Here is a 20,279-nt window from a genome sequence, read left to right on the forward strand (position 1 = left end):
ATAATTCTTAAAAATTTTTCAATAAAAATTTACTTTTCAAAACGGTATTTTAAAAACTCCACTTGAAATTAATAGGATATATATGTCAATTATACTTCAATTAAACAAAACAACCCCCTACCCCCAAGAAAACACTCACCTTGTTGACTAAGTGACTGCTCAAAAACTGACTTATAAAGGCTCCGAAATGAGGCACTGAGATCTTCAAAATTATATTCTGAGAAAAGTAGTTGTTTGTCTCGTTCTGGAAGGTTGTACTGTGGCTGCTGTTGAGGAGTTAATGACTGAGAGACTGGTTCTGGATGGTTTGTCACCTAACATCAAAAGAAAATACTACTAATTTAGTAGCTGTATATATCAGAATTGGTCTGTCACATAAAATATATAACTGAAAATATTAGAACAGTTTCTAGAATCCAAAGGAAATAATGTCCCTACCCTTGGCTTTCCCATCTTCTGTTAAGATAGGGACACATGGCAGACAAGAACACAAAAGTGTTAACTTGGATTCTGAAGAACCACAGAAATCTAATCCAACCTCCACATTTCACAGAAAAGGTAAAGAGTTCAAAGAATTTAAATGACCTTCCCAAGATCATACAAATAAACGATAGGCTAGGCATGGAACCCTCCCAGTTTCTGCAGAATCTTCATCTTGATCTCTACTAAAGCAATTTGACCTCAAACTCCACTCCACTATGATATTACTAACATTTCTCATTCATTTATTCAATTAATCTTTAAGTATTTAAACTCAAATACTGTTGAGTATTGTGAGTCAGGTTTATGATGCTGTCCAAAGCCGCAAGGAGCTTCAATACACCTAACTCTTCATTTCTAGAGGGGGGAAAAAAAACTTTTTAATGAAACTAAGGGAAATGAGGAATGAGGGTAACAGATAAAGAAGATTCAGAGAAAAACAGAAGAAAGCATGGCTTTGAGCTATGCGAAGGAAAAAAAAAAAGCACCCTAAACACCTAAAAAATAAGAATTATCACTGAAGGCAGCACAACTAGAAATAAAAAAAAAAAGATCAGCAGTATCTATCTTACAGATTGTATCAAGGGGTGGTAAACTGCCATTTTTTTATTTCTTTGAAAAATTAAAATATGAACACTCACTGTAAATTTATGCAGCCATTCAGAATGATGCTTATAAGAAATCTGCAGTAACAGAAATAAATGAATTTTGTGTAGGGGAAGGGCTCTACCACGGCACCTTACACATCTCCACATAGGCCACTGGAGGCCAGGCTCAATGGCAGAACGACCTAAGCCTTGGTGATTATCCTGAAACATGGAATGTGAGTGGTCTTATGAGGAGTAAATTCTCATCCATTTCTCATCTGCCTTTCTATTCTGCAGGGGGTAGCCATGGGGCAGCTTCTCATCTACCTGTCTAACCTATAGGAAGTTGCCAAGAGACAGTTTCTCAACTGCCTCCCTATTTCCAGAAAGGCAGGGGACTTTCTACTTTTTTCTCTTAGGGTACAGCTGCGAGTCAGAACTGCTTAGCTGCAATATGGAATTTGTCCCTTCACTACAGTGACCTACTACCTGTGAAGTCTGTCATCTGGCTTCTCCAGTTCACTGTCACCCTGTGGGATGTGGGGAGCTGGCACCATATCCATCTGGCTTATACATAAGTAATAACAATGTCTGTGTACATTTGGGCTCACTGTGTTCTGACAGGATCAACCTAGATATATGTGGCAAACCTGACCAGCAGCTGGTGCTGTCCTGCTGCTCACAGAGTGTTCGATGACCACTTGACATCATTAAAGGACAAAGCATAGTATGTGAGGTCCAGCTTTTCAAAGTAGCTTAAACTTCCTACACGTACTGGCATTAGAGACATTTTTGTTCTTCCTTCTGTTACCTAGTTCTACAAATTTAATTTTTCCTTTGTATTATACTTTGTGATACAGGATTCTTGGTGTCAAGATTTTCTACCTTCGCATTATTTTAAAAATAACTTAAAATCATTAAATCTCTGCTTAGTTTGCTTCAATGCTCCAACTAGTCCTTTTTTTTTTTTTAATTTTATTTATTTATTTGACAGAGAGAGATCACAAGTAGATGGAGAGGCAGGCAGAGAGAGGGGGGGGGGGGAAGCAGGCTCCCTGCTGAGCAGAGAGCCCGATGCGGGGCTCAATCCCAGGACCCTGAGATCATGACCTGAGCCGAAGGCAGCGGCTTAACCCACTGAGCCACCCAGGCGCCCTCCAACTAGTCCTTTTATATTACGATTTCATCATTTCTGAGTGCTTTTAGTTTACCTTTTGATCTACAAGGTAAGTTTTTCAGAAGGGCACATGAAAACAAAGGAAGCAAGCTTTTTAAGCTCTGTGCATCAAAGAATGTCCTTCTCTTTATTTCATGTATGAATGCAAACTTGGCTGGACATAATATTTATAAATCCAAATCTATTGTCTCAAAACTCTATGTGCAGTATTATTCCATTATCCTCTGGTATTTAGCATTATAGAAGAGAAGTATGATTTGTGTTTCTTTGGATGTATCTAATTTCTTCTTCGTAGAGTATTTATATAGATGATGACTTTTGAAATTTTAAAATTTATTGTGATGGGTCTAAATACAGGTTTTCCCCCATCAACTTTTCCTATAACTCAGTATCACTTTTATAATCTCTCTTTCTTTGAAAACTGCTTCTTCTGTACCAACTGTTCTAGCTTCTTCTTCAGGGACACCTGTAATTCTTAATTCTCCAGATCTATTATCTTCTCTGACATTAACTGTTATTGCTCTATCTGATACTCCTGCATTCTGAAAGAATATAGTAGGTCTTTTCCCCCAGAGCACTGATAACAGTTTTGAGGAGCCACCTTTTGTTTTCCTACATTCAATGTGGATTTTAATTCTGCTCCCTAAGTTTTGGTTTCCCTTGTGTTATTTTCTTATTTAAGTTTCCCTTCCCTTATATATCTTTGTCCTGTGTAAGGTTTTACCTATTTACTCATCCTGCAACAGGGAGTGATCTGGTGAGGTCAAATTTAAACCAATGTACAGTGGCAGTATATGGCTCCTGGGCTCTGTTCTAAGTCTTCTAGGGAGGACAGTTGCCAGATGATTTGAAAAGAGGTATCAGGTAACACAAGGGTCATGTTCTTATAATAGGTAACGAAATCAGCATACAAGGGTCCCTTTATAGTATAGCTTTGTTTACCACACCAAAATTAAAAACATAAGACTGGTTAACAATTAGGTACCAAGTCACCCTAACCTTTGAGGTTTGTAGAACTCCCTTCTCAGACCTACAGAAGGAAAACAAGGTGATATACACATTCTGTAAACTCTTACCAAGGACTGTGAAGTATCATCAAATATAGCTTTGCTAGACTAAAGTACAACTTTTTTTTTCCTATTCCAATTACTTTTCACTTGAACAGAAAACAGATAAAGTAGGCCAAAATAATAAAACACAGTATAACCACCTATCTGTATCTAATCTGATAAATATAAGTATCCAATTAAAACACTATCAAGGTAGGAATCTGCTCTACTTATCTAATCTAAATGAATTGATTAGTGAAAAATATACATCTTCACTTTTTATTTATACTTCAATGATATTTGGCTTAGTTTTAAGCACTAATGGAATACTCAATAAAGAAGCTAACTTCATCAAGACTTACCGGTGTATAACTATGCACACTTCCAACACTGTTCAAATTAACAGATGCCAAACTCTGGTCTGAGAGACTGTTGTTAAGGCTGCTGCGTGGGCTGTCACTACCATCCTGATCAGTGTTGTACAACGTTACCTAGAAAAGAAAAATACTGCATAAGTAGTTCTCACTGTAAAGAGTACCTTTCTAAGCAACTCTACAAAAAAACAATTAGGTTGGTATATAGCAGAAAGACAAAATGTTAGTAGTCTTTCCTACCCCAACTCCATGCCCTTCACTGCTAATTCCATGTTTGCCATGAAATAAATTACTCTCAAACTGAAAAATATCCTATCCAGAAGTACATAAATTCAATATACTATCAGGTGTAATTTGTTCATCAATATTTAATAAGGAGATCACAGGTGTTTCTACAAGGTATAAATTTATTTTTACTCAAGCTTTAAGGAAAACTATTATTCTCTTCTATCCAAATACTAGTAATTGAAAAGAACACAAAAAAGGAATTTTTAAAATCACAGGGATCATAGCGGTTATATTGTTGAAAATGGACACTCAATTGTCCACAACGTACTTGCAAAATCTCATGTATGTGATCTAATTTTTAAAATACTAACAATTATGGGGCACTGAGGTGGCTCAGTTGGTTAAATATCCAACCCGTGGTCTCAGCTCAGGTCATGATCTCAGGGTTGTGGAATCAAGTCCCACATCAGGCTCCACGCTCAGCACAGAGTCTACTTGAGATTCTCTCTTTCTCTCTCTCTACCCCCTCCCCCTCCACACTCTTTCTCTCTAAACAAATAAATCTTTTAAACAAAAATAAGATGCAAACACATACACATCAGATGCTAAGGACTATAAATCAAACTGTTAACTATTAACCAGTAGGAGGCTAGGCATTTCTGAAGACTTACAATTTTTAATTAGAAACAAAGAGTATTTTTAAAACAGATAACTAGCCTTATTAACCCTCAAGGTTCTATTCAGATGGTACAACCAACTTTCCTTTCAATGCTGCTACTTCCATGGCACAATACATTTAGCTTTATGGTAAAACTAATTTTTACCACTACTAGACTGTTAGCTCCTTGAGTCCCCAGTAAGTAATCATAACCAACATAGTGCTTTCTACTCAGTACACAATTAATAAATATTTGCTGACTGAATAACCAATTGAGCTATCACCATCCTTCTGTTTGTGCTAAGAATGGGATCATGCTAAATGCTACAAACATCTGCCAAAAGAGGCCAAACATGTAGAAAACTAAGCATGTATCCCTCTATACTGAGGGCAAAACCAAACTGTCCCCCATTCACGTCAGCTAGAAACAGTAACATGCCTAGGAACTAATTAGGGAAAAGAATATAAGATAATCTAAGAGGAAATAAAGGAAACTCTGACAAACACTTCCAACATAAATTTCAATTTAAAGAAAATCATGTGTAAGCCTGATGATTCACAGACCTGTACCCCTGGGGCAAATAATATATGTTAATAAAAATAATTTTTAAAAAATCAAGCTTACAGGCTCCTAACCAACAAATTAGAAGCACCCTATGGTAAATTTCTTAGCCACTCACACTCTCTCCTGTCCATGCTCCATTACGTACCACTCAAGTCAGAAATCTTGGACAAAATCCTTAATAGCTTATTTTTATCTGGAAAGAGGATAAACATTTTAATAAAAATTACTAGTTTATTAGAATGGGCATACTTACGTAATCACCATCTAGATAGACCTATTCTCAAAACTTTGATCCTAGAACACTTTTGCAGTCTTAAAAACTGAAGAGTCAAGGAGCTTGTTTGTGCTGATTCATCTATTAATAATTGGCATTTTATGTCCCCCCCAAATAATAATTGAAATATATATTAAAACAAATTATTAATTTAAAAATAACAATTATAAACCTGGCTAAAATGGTAACATAAGAAATATTTTCTCCCAATAAACACAATTAGACTTCCCTTATTTTATATTCTTGTAAATCTCAATGCCTGGCTTTACAGAAACAGCTGAATTTTCTTATCCACTTCTGTATTCCATCTGCTGCAGTAAGGTGTTTAGGTGGAACAATACAGAGAAAACCCAGCACCACACATATATGTATTTGGAAAAGGGGAAGAATATATTAACAGACTTTCAGATTATTGTGGATGGTCTTTTTTGATACTACACCAAAACATGACAAGTGAAAATTTTTTTAAAGATAAGTTGCAATGTGGATCTGAAAACACAACACTAAATTTTTCATACTGTCCCACTGAAACCCTCTGTTCTACCTTGTACTTTGAATGGATCATTCATCCAAGCGTGATTTTATAACATGCACTGGCCATCTGGAAAATACTGGTTCACTAAGTTATACAGATCTCCCAAATACTGACACATTTCATTATACAACATTAAAACATCATATTTGCTAACATCATCAATAATCTCCTTAAAGAAGTAGTCTTTAAAGTCTCCTATCATATTTGCTGTGGTGGATAAAAGTTTTCCAAACTTCCATTTTTGCTTAAGAGCTCAAATTTTATCACTAGCAAAGGATACTGACAATTGTTTTCCTTGAGGTGACAAACTCACTTTGTTTATTATCAAGAAAACATCTGCCAAATCTGAATAATCAGTGTGAGTTTTTCTTTCACGTAAAAACAATGATCTAAGCAGCTAGGTCCACATCCAACTCAAACACCCACACAAAGAGGGCTGTTCTTCCTTGAAGCAACCAATGTAGTTCAGCATGTAGTCTAAGTTTTTTATGCATACTTCCCATTTCATCACAGAGAATATTAAAAAGACATATATTCAAAGGTCACAACTTGATAAAACTATCTTTTAGTTATCATTGAGTTAAACTAGTATTTTTTTTCAACCTGAGGGGTGTTGGCAGTGAAGAATATAATGACTACTAACTAGTACAAGGGGTCACTGCCTTGATCTGTGCTAACATTTACTACTGCTTATGCTGCATCAATGAAAATATAAAAATAAAGAAAAGGCAAATAGTATTTTAGTATTATCATTAAAACAGTTTGACCTCATGAAATCCCTAAAAAGGGTCTTAGTTACCTAGGTGTCCACAGACCACAGAACCTCTGATACAGAACACAACCAGCACTCCTTAAGGCCAGTTCATGTGCTCTCCCAATCATTAACCAGCTAATCATAACCCATTCCCCTCTCTGACATAGGCACCCACTATACCAAACTTCTGCCACTATTGGTTAGCTTATCTGTATTCTGAACTAAGTATAAATGGAATCATACAGGGTGCCTGGGTGGCTCAGTGGATTAAGCCTCTGCCTTCTGCTCAGGTCATGGTCTCAGGGTCCTGCAATCTAGCCCTACATCGGGCTCTCTGCTCAGCGGGGAACCTGATTCCCCCTCTCTCTCTGCCTGCCTCTCTGCCTGCTTGTGATCTCTGTCAAATAAATAAAATCTTTTTTTAAAAAATAAATAAATGGAATCATATAATGTGTATCCCTTTCTGTACTTTTACAGTAAAATCAGCTAAAGGATTACACAAAGCTTTACACTAATATCTGCTCTTACATCTTTATTACTTCCTTTGTAATGCAGCACCATTTGTTGAGAGACATCACTGAGTTGTGTTCCGTAAGTCTATTTGTTTTATGCCAATACCACTCTTTCTATTACTGTAGGTTTACTCTTGATAACTGGAAGTATAAATCCTCTACCATACCTTTTCTTTTTTTAAAGATTTTATTTACTTATTTAACAGAGAGAAAGATACAGTGAGAGGGGGAAGGGAAGAGGGAGAAGCAGGTTTCCCGCTGAGCAGGGAGCCCGATGCAGGGCTCGATCCCAGGACTCTGGGATCATGACCTGAGCCAAAGGCAGACACCTAACGACTAAGCCACCCAGGCGCCCTGCTACCGTACCTTTTCTTTCAACATTATCTTCAACTACCATTTGCCATTTGGATTCTCATTTATATTTTAAGATCACCTGGTCATTTTCTATTCCCATTCCTTCCCCCAAAAAAGCACTGTGGACCTCTAACTGGGATATTAAATCTGTAGATAAACTGAGGACAAACTGACTTCTTTACAATAATCTTCTCTATAAAAATTACGTATCTATTTATTTATATATTCATTTTCTCTCAGTAACTTTTTATAATTTTATGTGTAGAGTTCATCTTCCACTTAATCCTAGGTATTTAATGTTTTTGAAAGCTAACGTAAGTTTTATTATCTCTAATCTTATTTTCGAATTGTCTGACTTATACACAGAAATGCTATTGATTTCTAAAGTCAAACAATGATCTTCTATTAAGAACTTAAGTTCATTCATGAATTCTAAGAGCTTATCTGTAGATTTCTTTTGAATTTTCCACATAAACAATCATATCACTTAAGAATGATAGCTAGGTTTCTTAAAGTTTATGTTTAACATTTGTTTGGTAATACTTCCATTTCTCCTCTATCTGCCTGAATACTATTGTTGTCCTGTATTTTACTTCTACATGTTATACACCCACAATGTTTGCTATTTTTGCTTTAAGCAGTATATTATCTTTTAAAGAGATTTAAATTTTTCAAAAAATGCTTTATATTTAACCACATAGTTACCATTTCTGGTCCTTAGTTCCTTTCTGTAGATCCAGATTTCTAGTTGTTACCACAGCACAGGAATATTCTACATACTTTTTCAGTCTTTTCATGTTTCATTTTGTCTAACTTTTTATCTTCAATCATCTTTCCTTCTACAATGTCTAATCTGTTGTTCATTCCACCCAGCGTATTTTTCAAATCAGACATAATTTGTATCTCCAAAAAGTTTGATTTGGATTTTAAAAGAGTATCTTCCAGATGTCTACATAAATGTTCAACCTATCCTTTTACTCCTCTATGGAATACAGTTATAAAAACTGGGCTTTTCCCAACTTTACTGAAATATAATTAACATATAAGTTTAAGGTATACAATGTGTTCATTTGATACACTTATATATTGCAAATTAAATACCACCATAGCTTTAACACCTCTATCACCTCCCATAATTACCATTTCCTTTTAAGTTCTACTTACCTAATAACTTTCATGTATACATGAATACAATATTGCTAACAATAATCACCATGCTATATAAAAGATCCCCCAAACTTAATCATCTTTTAAGTTAAAAGTTTATACCTTTTGAGACTAACATTTCTCCATTTTTCCTGTCCTATAGCCCCTGGTTAACTACCATTCAACTTTCTATGAATTAGGCCTTTTAAGATTCCATATATAAATGATATATACAGTATTTGTCTTTTCCTGCCTGACATTTCACTTAGCATAATACCTTCAAGGTCCATTCAACGTTGTCTCGAACAGCAGGATTTTCTTCTCATGGCTAAAGAATATTCCATTCTGTGTGTGCGTGCACATGCATGCGTGCACACACATACCTCCCAGCTTCATCACCCATTCGTCCAATGAGAGCTTATTTCTGTATCTTGGCTTATGATAATTTCTTATGTTGCTTTATACTAATTCTATCATCTGTGCTATTTCTGGGTCAGTTTTGATTAATTTTCTCATTATGGTTGCTTTTTTTTTTTAACTTTTTTTTTTCTACTACTTCTTTGCCAGCCTGATAATTTTTTATTGGGTGCCAGGCCATTGTGAATTTTACACTGATAAGTGCTAGATATTTTTGTATTCTTATAAACCTTCTTGAGCTTTATTCTGGAACACAGTTAAATTATTTGATAACAGGCATAAAGTACTGATACATGCTATAACATGGCTAAACCTTGAAAAATGTGTTTAGTGAAAGAAGTCAGACGTAACAAGTCACATATTATATGAAATGTCCAGAATAGGAAAATCCACAGAATTAAAAAGTAAATTAACAGTTACAAGAAATGGATGGAATAGGAAATCAATGGTAATGGGTATAGGCTTTTCTTTCCAGGGTGGGTGACGAAAATTTTCCGGAATTACATGGTAGTTCATGGCTGCACACCCTTGTGAATATACCAAAACCACTAACTGTAACTTTAAAAGGGGAAATTTTATAATGGTCTCTGAATTACATCTAAGAAACTTCAAATCAAATTTTAAAATTAGAATTACTTGAAAACAGACCAATCCTTTTGAGTTTTGCTTCGAAGGTATGTAGATAGGACCAGAGCACCATTTTAGTCTAGAGTTAATTTTGTTCCGCTACTGAATCAAAATCCCAGGTACTTTACTTAATGACCTGCGAATTATGAAGACTTTCACTTTTGCGTGAACAGTAACTACACCTGGCCCTACAGAAGTATCAGTAATTTTCTACACTAATCCTTACAGGTGGTTCTTTCCCTAGTCTTCCTTACTCATGCACTATAAATACCAACTGAAGACTCAGGGGGCACCCTCAGTATATCACTGGAATTCTCTCTTGGTGTAGCTTTCTCTTCTCTAATATGGTGCCCTGTGAACTCCAGCCACCTCAGGGATTCCATGATCTCCCAACTCCACCTGACTCTACTCAGTGAGACCTCTGGGCCTTAGAAACTTTCTCTTAACAATAAGCTAGGACAATCATAGGGTTGACCTTATTTGTTCACAATTTCTCAGGACTGTGTTATGGCTGAATCTCTCGAAAACCACTGTTTCATATATTTTGTCTACTTTGTCAGTTGTTTCAGGTAGTGGAGTAAATTTAGGCCCTGTTATTTCATGTTGGCCAGAACCAACAAATCTATACAAAGAACCAGCTTCTTTTTGTTGACTTCTTTTTTTTTTTTTTTTTTACTACCTTTGTCTTCTTCAGATTTATTTTGCTCTTTATCTAGATGCTTAAATCATTAATACTCAATCCTTCTTCTATTCTAGTATACACATTTAAGGTTAATACTTCAATTGTGGGCACCTGGGTGGCTCAGTGCTTAACCCACTGCCTCTGCCTTCGGCTCAAGTCATGATCCCAGGGTCCTGGGATCGAGTCCCACATCGGGCTCTCTGCTGGGTGGGGAGTCTGCTTCCTCCTCTCCCTCTGCCTACTTGTGATCTCTGTCAAATAAATAAATAAAATCTTAAAAAAAATACTTCAACTATACTCCTTCTACAGGCTTTCATAATTCATATTTCTATTGGTCATCAATTCAAAGTATTTCTACTAGAATTTCTTCTTGATCCCTGGGTTATTTATAACTATACCGCTTAATCTGCAAACTTTGGGTGATTATCTGATCATCTATTTGCTATTATTTCTACCTTAATTCCACAGTGCTGGAAAATATACACTATATGGTGTTGGTCTTCTGAAGTTTGCTGAAACTTCCTTTATGGTCTAGCATAAATCAGTATTACATGATCAATTTTGGTAAATATGCCATGTGCACATAAAAAGGGTATATTCGGGGGATGCCTGGGTGTACAGTCAGTTGAGTGTCCAACTCTTGGTTTTGGCTCAAATCATGATCTCAAGGTCATGAGATCCAACCAAGAAAGGCTCCACACTCGGCAGTCTGCTTTAGACTCTCTCTCCTCTGCCCCTCTCCCACACACTCCCTCGCTTGCTCTCTAAAATAAATAAATCCTGTTAAAAAAAAAAAAGCATATTCTGCAATTGTTAAGTATGTGTATATATGTATATGTATGTGTATGTACATATATTCCTCAAGTGGAATAAACTTCCTAATTTCTTGGCTCAAATCTTCTATATCTTTAATAGGATTTGTATGATTATGTTTTGATTCTGATTTGCTTCTTTGAGTTATAAAGAGACATATGCTAAAATCTTCCTCTTTGGTCAAGGACTTGTCCATTTCTCCTTTGAGTTTTGTCAGCTCTTGAAGCATATATAAATTTAGTACTGTTCCTTATTGAAATGATCCTTTTGCATAATAAAATATCTTTGTTTTCAGTAATATGTCTTGTGCTTTAAGATATATCTCTGGCGGGGTGGGGTGCCTAGGTGGCTCAGTTGGCTAAGAGACTGACTCTTGGCTCAGGTCATGATCTCAGGGTTGTGAGATCCAGCCTCACATTGGGCTCCAGGCTCAGAGTCTGCTTGAGGTTCTTTCTGGCTCTCTTGTAAGCAGCACATAGGTGCTGGATGAATTTTATTTTTCATCCACTCTGACAATCTTTGATTTTTAAATGGAATATTCTGTACATTTACGTTGATTTCCTAACAGAACTCAATCTTTTTTTTTTTTTTTAATATTTATTTATTTATTTGAGAGACAGAAAGAGGGAGAGGAAGAGGAAGCAGCAGACTCCCCACTGAGCAGAGAAGCTTGATGTGGAACTTCATCCCAGGACCCTGGGACCATGACCGGAGCTGAAGGGAGAAGGTTAACTGAGACACCCAGGACCCCAACCCGACACAACTCAATTTAAGTACATACTTGTTTTCCTGTTTTCCCTCTCACTTCTTTATTCATTCCTTTCCTCCTTTCTTGTCTACTTTTGGATATGTTATTTTTCCTTGTTTAATTTTTTTTTTCTTTTAAGATTCTATTTATTTATTAGAGAGGTGGAGAGAGACCAGAAGTAGGCAGAGCAGCAGGCAGAGGGAGAGGGACATGCCAGCTCTCCGCCGATCAGGGAGCCCGATGTGGGGCTCGATCCAAGGACCCTGGAATCATGACCTGAGGCGATGGCATCCACTTAACCAACTGAGCCACCCAGGTGCCTCTCCTTATTTACTTTATATTCTTTTACTATTCTTGTAGTAAATAATAACATGACTAGTATGTTGAGTATTGTTAGAAATTCAAATTTTTCAGGGGTGCCTGGCTGGCTCAGTTGGTAGAGTGTACGTGACTCTTCATCCTGGAGTTAGGAATTCAAGTCCCATGTTAGGTGTAGAGATTACTCAAAAAAAAAAAAAAAAAAAAAAAAAAACCAAACAAACTTTGGGGCACCTGGCTGGCTCATTCAGTGGAACCTGGAACTTGATCTCAGAGTTGAGCTCAAGCCCTACACTGGTGTGGAGATTACTTTAAATCCTTAAGAAAAACCCCAAAACAAAACAAAACAAAACAAAACAAAAACAAAGAAATTCAAATTTTCAGACCCCAATTCAATGTACTAAAACCAGAAATTCTCAGGTGAGGCCCGGCAATTTTAACAAAGGTTTTAACAAAACCTCCTACTTATTGTGACAAATGCTAATGTATTAAAAGAACCACTGCCCTAAATATTATAATATGTTTTTGATTTAGTACTTTCACCACTTCCAGTGCAATACAAAGACTTAACTGTATATACAGTTGATCCTTCACATCATGGCTTTGAACCACATGGGTTCACTTACATACAGAATTTTTTCCAATAAACACAGCACAGGGACACCTGGATGGCTCAGTCAGTTTCAGTCATGATCTCAGGGTTGGGCACGACGCCTGCTAAAGATTCTCTCTCTCCCTCTCCCCCAGTCTCTCCTCTCTCCCTCTCCTCCAGCCTCTCCTCTCACTAAAAACAAAAAACAAAAAACAAAACAAAACAAAAAAAACCTAAAAAAAAAAAAAAAAAAAAAAAAAAAAGAAAGAAAGATAAACACAGCACAGTTACTGGGGTGCCTGGCTGGTTCAGTAGGTAGAGCATGCAACTCAATCTCAGTCTTGTGAGTTCAAGCCCCATGCTGGGCAGAAAGTCTGATTTAAAAATATAAATAAATAGGTGTGCATGGGTAGCTCAGTCATTTGAGTGTCTGACTTCAGCTTGGGTCATGATTGGGATACTGGGACTGAGCCCCACCATCAGGTTGGGAGTCTGCTTGTCCCCTTCCTTCTGCTTCGCCCTACACGCACACTCATGCATGTTCTCTCTCTCTCAAATGAATAAAAATCTTAAAAATAATTAAGTATACAGTACGGTACTGTACAAGTATTTTTCTCTTCCTTAAGATTTTCTTAACATTTTCTTTTCTCCAGCTTTTTTCTGTAAGAATAGTATATAATGCATGTAACATAACACAACATGTATTAATGAACTATTTATATATCAGTAAAGCTTCTGTTCAACAGCAGATTATTGGTTAGGTTTTGGGGAAGTCAAAGGCAGAGACAGAGATTTTCAACTGTGCGGGAAGCAGCAGCATGGGCACCCCTAAACTACACACTGTTCTAGGGTCAACCATATTTCTTCCTGCCTTACCCTTACACTGTCATGTCTTTTAACTTCTATAGTATTTTAGACTCAAAGGCATTGTGTTACATAACAGAACTGCTATTGCTGGATTTTTGTAAACACTCAATACACATTTACCAACACACATACTCTCTGGTGTTCTTCATTCTTTCCTGCACAGGATAATTTCCTTCTATCTGAAAAATTAATTCCCCCTATAATACTGGTGTACTAGTAACATATTCTCTCTGTAGAAACCCACTGATTTAACCTTCATTTTTCACAGAAATTTTAATTGTAGAAATCTGGATTAGCAGGTATTACCTTTCAACAGTATACAGGTTTCATTCTCATGTCTGGTTTTTATCATTTCTATTCAGAAGTCAGTGCCTGGCTTACTATTATTCCTTTGAAGTTGCCTGATTTTGCCTCTGATTTTAAGATTTGTTCATCTTTGTTTTTAGCGGCTCCATTTGGGATGGGGGACAGCTAATAAGGATTTTTCATTAATTCTTCTTGAAGTTCTCAAGAAATTCTTGAATCTACACTGTGTTATCTTTCATCAGTTTAAAAAAATTGTTGCTTCTTTATTCCTTTCTCCTCTCTTCTGAAACCCTAATAACAAGTTAGATTTCTTTTCCTATATCCCATTTATCTCTTGAGCTTTTCTCAATTTTCCATTGTTTTTGTGTTTCAATCTCCATATTTTCTATTGACATTTCTTCCAGTTCACTATTCTATTCTCTTCTCTGGTGTGCCTAATCTGCTGTTAAACCCATCTATCAAATTTTTAATTTTAGTTACTATATTCTTCAGTTCTAGAGTTTCCTCTTCATTCTTCCATACAGCTTCCAATTCTCTGATAAATTTTCTATAACTCAACTATTTTCTTGAACTAATGTTAGTTTTAGTTATTTTAAAATCATTATCCAGATCACTTATAAATACATTTATGCTGTTTTTCCCTACCCATCTCCTTGTTATTTAATTATGTGATCCTGTTTCCTGTAATATCTGAAGTTTTTGACTGAAAGTGAGATCTGACTTATGAAAACTTGTAAAAGCTCAGGATAATGTTATTTCTTCCAAAAAGGATTTAATTCTCTTTTGGCAAATAGAAAAGTATTCTATAAGCTATAAAGTATATAGCAACCATGCTAGTAACAATTTGAAGCTGGTCTATTTTCGTTTGCTCTTACTCACAGAACATAACCCTTCTGAAGTATCGACTTGAAAGGCTCGAGTGTTTACCATGGCTCCCCTCCTCCTTGAAGATCATAGACAATAATCATTATTCCCTCCTTCCTGTGAGACTGCTTGATTCTGAGTAGTGAAAAATCCACTTGATTTGTCTATGTCTGAGTCCAAATACATATGAGTTAGGAATTAGCAAATGCCTTAAGTGGATAATATTTCCAAACTGAACTCACCTGGGAGATTCAAGAGGATCTTAGTCTTCAATCCCCAGCTATTTGATAGCCTCAAACTCCAGTTTTTGTCTTCCTAGCCCAATGACTGGTCTAGGCTTCTGATTTCTGTTTAGCCTCTATGCCACGCATTGAGAACTGAGAAATGTCCCAAGGAAAGTATGCATGGCTTATCTCAATATATTTCCATTTTTCCTGGAATCTTTAGCCCTGAAGTCCTGGCTTTTCTGTGCTCAAATGCCTCTTCCCTCTTTCTTACTGTTAGTCGGGGATGGTGGTATTTTATATAGAAAGAAGGATTAATCTAATACTAGCTAATCCATCACATCTAGAAGCATAAGTCCAAGAACTCCAGCTTCTTTGACCCCCATATTATTTCATCATGAAGTCCAGCATTACTATTTCCTGTTTCCTAAAAGCTACAACTATCTATATTTAGGCCTTAGTATCTCCTACTTGAACTACTACAAAGAACAGTATTGGATATTTCTGATTCTAGACCATATGCCTCACTAAAAATTCTCAAGTTTAGTTGGGCACAAAAAGGGATAGTGTCTTTTTTTTTTTTTTTTTTAAGATTTTATTTATTTATTTGACAGAGAGACAGCCAGAGAGCACAAGTCAGGGGAATGGCAGAGGGAGAGGGAGAGGCAGGCTCCCCACTGAGCAGGGAGCCCGATGTGGGGCTCAATCCCTGGACCCTGGATCACAGCCTGAGCAGAAGGTAGATGCTTAACTAGCTGAGCCACCCAGGAGCACAGGGATGATTTCTTAAAGTACAGATTTTTGAACCTTATCTCTAAGTATAAAATAAATGATTTGGCAGGCCTGCAATAATACCTTGGAATTATTACCAGCACCACTAAATAGACACTCGCACACATACACCCACATATACCTCCCCTAAGTGATTCTGATGGACTCATTCCATGGGTTAGTATTTGGGAAAAATCAATACTCTATACCTCAGCTACTAGTTGCCTTTCTAAATTGTAAATCTGATCAGTCACTAATGATAGTCTGCTTCTATTGGTTTATTATCTTTCTACAAATAAAAAGATTCTATATGTATCAGTATAATTATATGTATATAAGCGTGTGTGTGTGTGTTTATGTGTGTGCATGAAAAAGTAGAAGAAATAAAGCAAGAATAAGTGAAAGCAAGGGAGAGAGGAGAAGAGGGTAAAAAAGCAAGATTTGAAAGTGAGACTGAAAGAGAGTAGCAGCATAAGGCATATATGGCTTCAGGTGCTCATGGTCTAGTAAGGGAGGAAATACATGCATAGAACTTAGTTAGTTCATGAATCTCCCAGAGACTTTTTAGGGTTTTGAGATATGAGCTTAAGAAATAACGTAAAGAAAAAAACACTTGGTATTTCATTAGGTATCTAATGACTTGGCATGAAATTTTGAAGTTCTGACCCTTGCTTCAAAAAGAAAGAAAAGAGAAGGGGAAGGGATGGATGGGATAAGGGGAGAAAAGGAAGTGGAAGAAAGGGAAGGAAAAGAAAGCAGACTACTACATACTATTTCTGGATATGCACCTACACTTGCATACTATGAAACAAGTTGACTACCATTCAAAGAACTCTATGGGTTTGTCCAAATTATTCATTTTACTAGATTCTGTTGACCCCTTGGGAATCTGAAAATTTTTTTTCAAGCATATATTTAGAGGGTTAATCATTGGTTTTCGAAACAAACTGATTCAATAAAATACTAACTCAAAAATTCCATCAATGGGAACTGGCACTGTCAAGAATTTAAATTAAAGAGAGCTTCCCAATAAGCATCCTCCAACTTCTTTAGAGAAATATTTTCTTCTAATTTGTGTATACCTCAAAACATTGTGGATTCAAGCTTTCAAGCTGCCATTATAGGCTAGCCAAATTTATGTCATCTTTAATCTCAATCATATAGAACGCTACTGTTATCATAAAGACAAATTAAATGTATTATTCAACAACATTTCAAAAAGTGTTAAAAAAAAAAAAAAAAAAAAAAAAAAAGAATTACTTTGTTAGTCACAGTGTTGATTGCCAGAGTTGGAGAGGCACTTCCCGAAATAATACACTCCATTCCCAAAGAATCTGAATCTATGCTATATGGAGTTGAGGCCTAAAATACAAGAACAAAATAAATAATTATTAGCTCATACATCCAGCAACTTGAACACAATTTGAAGGTATTTCATCAAATTCTCCAACATCCAGTTTTGTGTTTTGTTTCTGAAAACATGAATTTAAATCCCTGCTGAAATCTCTTATACTATATTTTAAATACGCCATTGACCTGGTATCACAAAGTCCATTGGTTTGGCTACTTCTTACCAGCTCTTTTAATTCACTACGGGACAGTCGAGCAAAAATAGAAACTGTTAACGGTCCTCTAATATCCATTTCCTCTCTTCTCCCTTTTAGTAACAAAACCCTATAGTTACGGACTTTTTTTTTTTTTTTTTTAAGATTTTATTTATTTATTTGACAGAGAGAAATCACAAGTAGATGGAGAGGCAGGCAGAGAGAGAGAGGGAAGCAGCTCCCCGCTGAGCAGAGAGTCCGATGCGGGACCCGATCCCAGGACCCTGAGATCATGACCTGAGCCAAAGGCAGCGGCTTAACCCACTGAGCCACCCAGGCGCCCATAGTTACGGACTTTTGATAGCCCAGCTAAATACTACCTTTTCCAAGTTCATCTGAAAGTCGCTGTGGCCATGTGACTAAGGTATATGTGGCCATGTAACTAACTTGTGTAAAGGAGATGTGAGCAAGATATGTGCAACTTCTGGATCATGTCTTTGAAAAGAACCTGCTTGTCCTCTACTCTGTCTTTCCCTATTATTGCAAGCTGGGACACAGACACAGTGGTGGTAATCTTAACCAAAAAATCAAGGGTAATACTCTAGGGAACACTGAAAAGATGAGATTAGAAGGAACATGGACATCTGAATGAACTTGTGGAACACACCTGGCTATCTGTTAAATTTAACAGCTCAAACTTCTACTTGAAAGAGAAATCCGATTTAAGGTTTTCTTCCTTTGTCTATTAGTGCAACTGAACAGTACTGAATAACACAACTCACACACACAGTTTATAGAGCTAATATGGGAGTCAAAATTCTGTATTTATAATCAGGGATATAAATAGTGATAACTCCTCCTTTGTTCATAAGAGATAGTGTTTATGGCTTTGTTGAGGACTCAAGAATGTTCAACTTCAAATGCTGAAAACTAACAAAGGACAGATAGGAATAACTTGTGGCTATGATGCTAGTTCCATGTATATTCCTCTTCTAGCAAAAACAACCTAACCTGTGCCACACAGTCCCAAGTGAAGATGCATTTTTTTTTAAGATTTTATTTATTTATTTGACAGAGAGAGATCACAGGTAGGAAGAGAGGCAGGCAGAGAGAGAGAGGGGGAAGCAGGCTCCCTGCTGAGCAGAGAGCCCGATGTGGGACTCGATCCCAGGACCCTGAGATCATGACCCGAGCCGAAGGCAGCAGCTTAACCCACTGAGCCACCCAGGTGCCCCGTAAGATGCATTTTTAAAAGATCACACTGAATGAAAAAGAGAGCAATTTCACTGAGACCCATTATCACTTAATCCTCATCATGAATTTCTTTCATCAGATAACCTACAAAGGTAAGGAACAGGAAGCTTGATTGAAATGAAAAAAAGAGAAAAAGACAAGGGTCACCTCCCCACCCTGCCCCCTGGAAGATAGAATCCAGCACTTATGTGCTGGGTACACATTGAGAGTAAGGTAAAAGTGGCAAAGGGCTTCAGAAATACAAATGGAAGAACTACAAAGACAACCTGGTCTATGCCTCAATTTTGGTGCCAGTCTAACTTAGCTAAACCTAAATTAACATACAAGATTGCTTTAGAACACTGCAAATCTCGGGCGCCTGGGTGGCTTAGATGGTTAAACTTCTGCCTTCAGCTCAGGTGATAGTTTCAGGGTCCTGGGATCAAACCCCGCACTGGGCTCTCTGCTCAACTGGGAGCCTGCTTCCCCCTCTCTTGCTGCCTGCCTCTGCTTACTTGTGATCTCTGTCAAGTAAATAAATAAAATCTTTATATATAAAAAAAAAACCCAAAAACCTTTAAATCTCATGTTCCTCTAACTCAACTGAATCATCTCCATCCCAACTACTGGTTCACTATTTCTCACTCCTCCCCACTGGGGTAGGAAGAGGAAAGCCTGTGTTGTGTGATGGTATACAAATTATCAACCTTTATGCTCTTTTACCCATCTATAAAAATTAGGATTATGTCACTTTCTTTAGAGGTATTAAGCGCAATAATGAAATGATTTATGCAAAGCTCTCAGCATGGTACCTGAAATGCACAGTGAGAGCTAGCTGCTATGACAACTACTAAAACACACCGCTATCGATGCTGAGGATCTCTGATACAGAGGGACATTTAATAGTGAGTAATGAGAAAAAGCACAGATTTGATATGAGACACTGTTTTCCTACAAAGCCAGATTCATAGCTTCTGCTATTATAAATTAGATGGTAAATTTTAAAAATCTTTTTTTTTAAAGATTTTATTTATTTATTTGACAGAGAGATCACAAGTAAGCAGAGAGGAAGGCAGAGAGAGAGAGAGAGGAGGAAGCAGACTCCCCGCTGAGCAGAGAGCCCGATGCAGGACTCGATCCCAGGACCCTGAGATCATGACCTGAGCCCGAAGGCAGCGGCTTAACCCACTGAGCCACCCAGGCGCCCCTTAAAAATCTTTTAATTAGATATTCTTTATGGATACTTCAGTCTGGTTCAATCAAAAGAATAAACAACATTCTCTTTACATACTTTGATGTGCTCAATAATATGGTACATATTTTTAATTATAGGCACACTGATTTTTTTAATAAAGATTTTATTTATCCATTTGAGAGAGAGAGAGAGTGAGAGAGAGCATAAGTGGGGAAAAGGTCAGAAGGAGAAAAAAACTCCCTGTGGAGCTGGGAGCCTGAAGTGGCATTCAATCCCAGGACTCCAGGATCATGACCTGAGCTGAATGAAGGCAGTCGCCCAACCGAGCCACCCAGGTGCCCTTTATTAATAGACAATAAATTTTCTGATTAGAAAAGCCAGAGGA

At 36.9% G+C, this 20,279-nt stretch overlaps 1 protein-coding gene across 6 annotated transcripts in view; it reads right to left on the reverse strand.

Moving 5' to 3' along the window:
* The window catches only part of FOXJ3 (forkhead box J3), a 156,031-nt gene that overhangs the window by 26,605 nt on the left and 109,147 nt on the right, over positions 1–20,279 (reverse strand). For 3 of the 6 annotated variants that reach the window (XM_082687141.1, XM_082687136.1, XM_082687137.1), the window contains 3 exons: positions 17,183–17,284; positions 3,656–3,784; positions 140–314 (listed from right to left, as the gene is read on the reverse strand). In XM_082687141.1, the coding sequence (XP_082543267.1) occupies positions 140–314; positions 3,656–3,784; positions 17,183–17,284 (406 nt within the window). The remainder of the gene's footprint in view (positions 1–139; positions 315–3,655; positions 3,785–17,182; positions 17,285–20,279) is intronic. The other 3 variants (XM_082687138.1, XM_082687140.1, XM_082687139.1) reach the window with 1 other exon arrangement.

The sequence above is a fragment of the Mustela nivalis genome (genome assembly GCF_964662115.1).
Source record: "Mustela nivalis genome assembly, chromosome: 10".
Taxonomy (NCBI): Eukaryota; Metazoa; Chordata; class Mammalia; order Carnivora; family Mustelidae; genus Mustela; species Mustela nivalis.